Below are 6,499 nucleotides of genomic sequence, written 5' to 3' on the forward strand. Positions count from 1 at the left end.
CAGAAGCTCACCACGGTGACCAAATTGGAATTCTACAAGGCATGCATTCTTAGCACGCTACTGTACGCCAGTGAGTCATGGACAACCTACACAAAGCAAGAGAGAAAACTAAACTCATTCCACTTGCACTGCCTTTGAAGAATCTTAAGAATAACATGGAAAGAAAAAGTGTGTAATACTGAGATCCTTGCGAGAACAGGCCTTCCCAGCATCTTTACAGTTATCAGGCAACGCCGCCTGCACTGGTTCGGACATGTTGGCCGGATGGAGGACAATCGCATCCCAAAAATCATTCTGTACGGACAACTTGTGTCTGGCTCAAGAAAAACTGGTCGCCCTCACCTCCGTTATGTTGATGTGATAAAAGGGGACTTCTTCTTCTTCTTAAACTGTCAAGTAAAGTTGAGCCTTCAGCTCTTGGAACTCTAGGCCAGCAAAAGTGAACAAGAGCTCCCTCTCACCGGCCTGTATGAAAACAGTGTACACTGTTTTGTCTGGCGGGTGGGTCAGACTCGTTGCAAGAGGCTGCGTATAGATCTACAAAGACCCCCGCCATTTTTCTTTTCTATACCAGGCTAACCGTGCGGGACATGCCATTTATTATGTAACGGCCCCTTGAGGAACAGCGCCTGGATTGTGACAAGGTTGTGGGAGCTTTTTTACAACTCCGGGCAGTGCAATGAGGATGCTCTCGCACCCCCACGGGAGTCTTGTTTTGCTACGCTTTAGCCTAATCTTTTCCTCCTATGATCATTTCCACCAGGGCGCCACTATGAGGCAGGGTAGCATGCACGGGAAAAGGGGACTTAAAATCAGTAAACATTGAGACTGACCATTGGCAAGACATAGCCTTAGACCCCACTAGTTGGAGAGAGACGGTGACCAAGAAAGCTATAGAAAGGGAGAAAATATGGGCCTCGATTCTTGAAGAAAAGCGCTCCACACGGAAAATGGCCAGCTCCTCTACCGCCAAAGTAAAAGCCAACTTGACATGCAATATATGTGGACAGGAGTGTCTCTCCAAAATAGGGCTCCACAGCCATATGAAAAAGTGTTCAAGATGAACCATAGTCGTTTCACGACTGAAGGAGGCCAATGATATTTACCAATGAGTGATGCAAATAAAACTTCTAGCAAATAAAATGTACAATTTAAACTATATCCATTTCTTCAGGATTGAGAACAAATTTTTGTTATAAAATATCTTCAACACCTAAAATTAAGTTAGGAAGTTTTTCTTCAAGCTTATCTACTTTTACATTTACTCACTATTAAAGTAAAAAAAGGCTATTTAGAGATTAATTCATAGTATATATAAAATTATGTTTTAAAAAAAAAGCATAGGGTTATTCTAATTGAAATCTAATAGTGCTTTTTCTTTTTTTTTCTTCTAGGAAACATTACCTAATATCCTTCTCTTTCTCTCTCTCTCTTTCTCTCATATATATATATATATGCGAAAGCCCTAACTGATTGATTCATTCACTCATCCCTAAGGCCACCTGGAAGCGTGGAGGGAAGAAAAACATAATTTTAATCTATTATTATTTATCATGGGCTTTCATTAAAAAGCGATTTTCACATTCAAGACAATCTGTGTCAATTTTCCCTAACCAGTGTTTTTTTTTTTTTTTTCTTAATAGGTTTTAATAATGTAATAATGGTGAAATACACATATTTGATAGCCAAAACAAAATTTTAAAAATATGATACTTTCTTTTTTTTGTGTTTAAGAAAACACTGATTTGCACTCTTAAGTGTATAAACTCTCAAACTCTCCATTAAGACACTTCATAAAAACAAATTTATAATTTTTTTTTTGGTGTTAAAGCATCTACATGTATTTGAGTGTACTAACTATTGAAGTGTGAAAGGCAATGTTGCAAAGGCGAGACCTACATCTAAATCTAATTGAGGAGCTCAAGAAAAATATCTTATCAGAGAGTGTAAATAAGACTACTTTGGGGTGAAGGGATACTGAAATTCAAAGAGAATGCATATGTGGAAGCCTTATGATGTGAGCATAGCGAAACACAAGTAACAGCTTGCTCAATATAGTATATAGCTGTGTGGCTTTACTCAAAATAATTATAAATTGTGATAGCAGTCAAAAAGCTCCCTTGCAATCCTATTTTAATTTTCTTTTTTAATTTAAAGTCAAGACAAGATTCTAAGTTTCTTTCACAAACGTAAATAGACACATAGTTAGACCTATGATTATATGGATATATCATTATATGTATGGAATCTCTCAACATTTAAAAAACAAAAGAGCAAGAGATTAGAAAATACTTTTTAAAATGAGCACAAAGTTATGTTTTATCTTAAAAATGAGTAAATAAATGAAAGCAACTAACATCATTAATTCATTACATAATGTATAAATTGAAAAGTAAACTAGTTGAAAAATGCATATAAACATTAAAACGACAATCAAAATGCGTAGATTTCTAATAGTGTAACTGTTACTAAGACATGGTCACATGGTGTAGGCTCCCAGCACTAGTCTGGAAAACCAATTAGCCAATACAATTTAAATAAGCAGAAACTAAGTCTTCTTTCTAAAGAAATAACTGTAAATGATAAAAGGAATCTTTATAATAAATTATTAATATATATTATATATAGGTCATGTTCAAATTGGACTGTAAAAATAGATTTCTAATAGTGTAACTGTTACTAAGACAAGGTCACATGGTGTAGGCTCCCAGCACTAGTCTGGAAAACCAATTAGCCAATACAATTTAAATAAGCAGAAACTAAGTCTTCTTTCTAAAGAAATAACTGTAAATGATGAAAGGAATCTTTATAATAAATTATTAATATATATTATATATAGGTCATGTTCAAATTGGACTGTAAAAATAGTATTATACTAAAATGGGCTCCTCTAAGTAACAAATAAATGTTAAGATCTAGACTTTTTTTTTACTAGATCTATTTGTCTATCCAGATCTATTTATTGAGAATTTCGATTTTCAAAGACTTGAAAAAGAAACTAAAATTAATTAATGGTAGGTCAAATTTAATTTTTCGTTCCATCCTCTACGTTTCATTGTTTTAAGGTAGAGATTGACTAAATTGGCAACAATAGTTGATTTAGTTTCTAGTAGTAAAGCTAAGTTGGCAGTCTCAGTTATTGAAGGTTAATATGGCAGCCCCCGGACGAGTTGCACTGAAACAAGCAGGTACATCTTTCAATTGAATTCAAGTTAAATAAGTTATTTTTAAAGTACTAGATCTACTAAAGTTAATAAAACTTAAACTGAAATATATATTTGTTTTGTTTTTCAGTTGACAGGAACAGCCTGTTGTATAAACTTAGGAGATGGTGTTATTATAAATCATATTTCCCTGAACTCGGTGAGTTTATTTTCAATTTTGATAATGATATCATCATAATTCATATGATATTGATTCAGCAAGTGCTCCGTTATGTTTAATGTTAGGCTGAATTATTCAATTATGTAATGTTAAATTGCAATTAAGTCTTTGACCTTGCATAAACACAACTCCAACAAGTATCAGTATGTATTTATAATTTTTATATCTTAAGTCTTAATCTTTGAACCACAAAATTCAATATTGATTTCACATGAAACACCAATCCAGAAATAATTTACTATTTAGGAATCTGAGTAATCATTCTATGGTTGGAACCCTGGCCATTGAGGTCAATAAGTTGGCAGCGGTCTTAAGTCTTAGATCAGATCATCAGTTTGCTGATGAACTGGCGTGACCAGCAGCGCGTGCCTCTCTCTTACTCTTTCTCCTACATTTACACTTATGTCTCTCATGTAGTCTATAACCCCCCCCCCCTTTTTTTTTTTTATAAATCTATCCATTCAGCTGGATACTCGAGTTAACACCTTGTCGCATTCTGTTGTGTCCGGTCCTGAGTCGAAAGATTAGATGTTGGTCTTGTCAGGATAGCTTATAGTAAGCGTCATCTTTCTTGTGATTTGGATGAGAGCTCGTCCATTTCTCATTTATTTTATTTACAATCCAACCGTCAATAATTACCCAAAGTTTAAGGCTAGATGCTAAACATCTTGCCAAATTGGCTTGTGACATGTCTTTGAACTAATCACTTCAATTTTTATTACAATGTTGTAACTGTGTAGCACATAATTCAACCAAGGCTGCTTTGTGAATTTTTCATGAATTTTAGAAATTTTTAAAAACATAACAATGGGGGTTATGACATCAGGGATTTTTTTTTTTTCTTATGGTTGTAAAAGTCATTTCATTTTGCGAATTTTAATTTATGAGAGGCAAGTCTTTTTGTTTTGCTTGCTGTCTTATTTAAAAGTGAAAGATATAAAAGTGTTATAAGATGAAGTTCATTTTTAGCATCTCCTTCATGATGCCTGTATTAGATGCATTGGCTACTTTTAGATTTCCTTCCTTTTTTATGTAGTTGGAGAGACATTCCCATCCACAATATTAAGATTTTAATACAGTCATATCACATTACAAGCTAACTAGTCGACAGGCGCCGTGGCATACGCTGCTATTTTGCGGGGTCGGCCATGAGTTCCGCACTTATGCGACCGCAGTGGACCCTTTCATAGGACCTGCACTAATTCTAGGTGTATAAATTATTAAATTAAACCATTGTATAACTTATAACAGATGTCCCGCGGCCTCCTGTCGATTTACCAGGAGCTCCTGAAATTCTCGCGCTCAAACTAATATAGAATTACTTTAGTTCAACAATTCTCGTAGATATATTGAAACATATGTTAGTTGTTGCTATTGAGCGTGATCTATGTAGGAAATAAAATTTTCATGATACACTGTATGACTTCGCTACACGCAAGGCTCGTTAAGTTCGTGGGATAACTATCTGCAGAAATAAGAGAGTGATCTTTCCTTTACTTCTTCTTCTCGTCCAAACTCTTGAGCGAAGAAGAGAATTATATATATAGATTCTGCTATTGAGAACCTGGTTTCTCTAATTTCTTCATGATGCTTAAAATAGATTACAGTGGCTAAATGTGATTCACCAAATGCATGGCTTTTTTTTTATTTATAAAAAAAATTTTAATGCATGCTTCAGCTCCTTGTGAAAGTTAAATGATTCCCACCAGTTCAATCTTAGAATGTTGAAATTTGTTCCAATTCTTGTTTTTTTTTAAAAATATTTCTCTACTCTTTTAGGTTTGAGGAAAGATGACGTCCTTTTAGAGACACCCTACACTGGACCTATCATTCAGGAAGCTTTGAAGAGGATACCAAAGGAAGAATTTGATGCTCGCAATTTTCGTATTCTTAGGGCCAATCAGTTATCCATGATGAAGACAGTTCTTCCCAAAGATCAGTGGACAGTTTATGAAGAGGTAGACAGATTTTTTAAAAATTTACTTCTAACATTCTTTTATTCTTTTTGCAATTTGTCATTTTACCTGTTTTGTGGGACATTGTTGCTGTCTGCAGTCGAGATAGGATGATGATGGAATGCTGTCCCGCCTTAAGATAGAATGATGATGGAATGTTGTCCCTCTTTAAGATAGAATGATGATGGATTATTGTCCCTCCTTAAGATAGAATGATGATGGAATGTTGTCTTTCCTTAAGATAGTTTGATGATGGAATGTTATCCCACGTTAAGATTGAATGATGGTGGAATGTTTCCCTCCTTAAGATCTAATAGAACATGATGGAATGTTGTCCTTCCTTAAGATAGAATGATGATGGACTGTTTCCCTCCTTAAGATAGAGTGATGATGGACTGTTTCCCTCCTTAAGATAGAATGATGATGGACTGTTTCCCTCCTTAAGATAGAATGATGATGGACTGTTTCCCTCCTTAAGATAGAATGATGATGGAATGTTATCCCTCTTTAAGATAGGATGCTGATTTGTGAATCCTCCAAATGATATGCTAAGTGTTTTTGTCTTCACAGGATGTGCCCTACCTCTGGCCCCATATTGAAGAAGTCATGCGAGAAAATGCGGAGAGACGGCAGTGGGATTCAGCATAGACATAGTGCAGCCCTTTGTGATATTTGCCTTTTAGTAACATTTTTTTTTGGTTAATATGTTATCTTATTACATTAGATTTTATTTATATTTGAATGCAGTAGCCAAAGTTAAGAAATTAAGTAACACCTTTCATTATAACCATACCTACTCAATAAAATATATCAGATGACTGTTCAACTCAGCAGATTTGTTTGTCAGAGATGATGATGTAATTTACTACTTAGCATTCAATTGTATTTAACATTCTAAACTTAGTATGTACTGAAATTCATATTGTAATCTAGTATTATTATGTTTTTCAAAATGTATGTAAAATAAATGATGTTTATTAGTCTGTTTTTACATTGCGGGTACCTGACATTAGTTGGGGAAAAGTAAGGTGGTTAGTCGTTGTGCTCGCCACATGACACCCTCTTTTGCCATAGAAACAGATGAGCTTTGCATCATCTGCCCTATAGATCACAAGGTCAGAAAAAGGAACTTTACTTTACTAGGATGGCTGCCTGGTCGT

At 34.8% G+C, this 6,499-nt stretch overlaps 1 protein-coding gene across 1 annotated transcript; it reads left to right on the plus strand.

Annotated features, from left to right (window-relative positions):
* The first annotated feature begins 3,036 nt into the window (after positions 1–3,036).
* Positions 3,037–6,169, plus strand: LOC106055579 (cytochrome b-c1 complex subunit 7-like). Its single transcript, XM_056015264.1, has 4 exons — positions 3,037–3,188; positions 3,295–3,363; positions 5,164–5,342; positions 5,910–6,169. The coding sequence occupies exons 1-4, from the start codon at positions 3,152–3,154 to the stop codon at positions 5,985–5,987; spliced, it is 363 nt and encodes a 120-aa protein (XP_055871239.1). The 5' UTR covers positions 3,037–3,151; the 3' UTR covers positions 5,988–6,169.
* Positions 6,170–6,499: the final 330 nt, after the last annotated feature.

This window comes from Biomphalaria glabrata, chromosome 17, assembly GCF_947242115.1.
Source record: "Biomphalaria glabrata chromosome 17, xgBioGlab47.1, whole genome shotgun sequence".
Classification (NCBI taxonomy): Eukaryota; Metazoa; Mollusca; class Gastropoda; family Planorbidae; genus Biomphalaria; species Biomphalaria glabrata.

Excerpts from the sequence above, each read along its gene's own strand:
- LOC106055579 (XM_056015264.1), top strand. The coding sequence starts at position 3,152 with ATGGCAGCCCCCGGACGAGTTGCACTGAAACAAGCAG. Across the intron at positions 3,364-5,163 it reads ATCATATTTCCCTGAACTCG|GTTTGAGGAAAGATGACGTC; the intron begins GTGAGTTTATTT and ends CTACTCTTTTAG. Across the intron at positions 5,343-5,909 it reads AGTGGACAGTTTATGAAGAG|GATGTGCCCTACCTCTGGCC; the intron begins GTAGACAGATTT and ends TTGTCTTCACAG.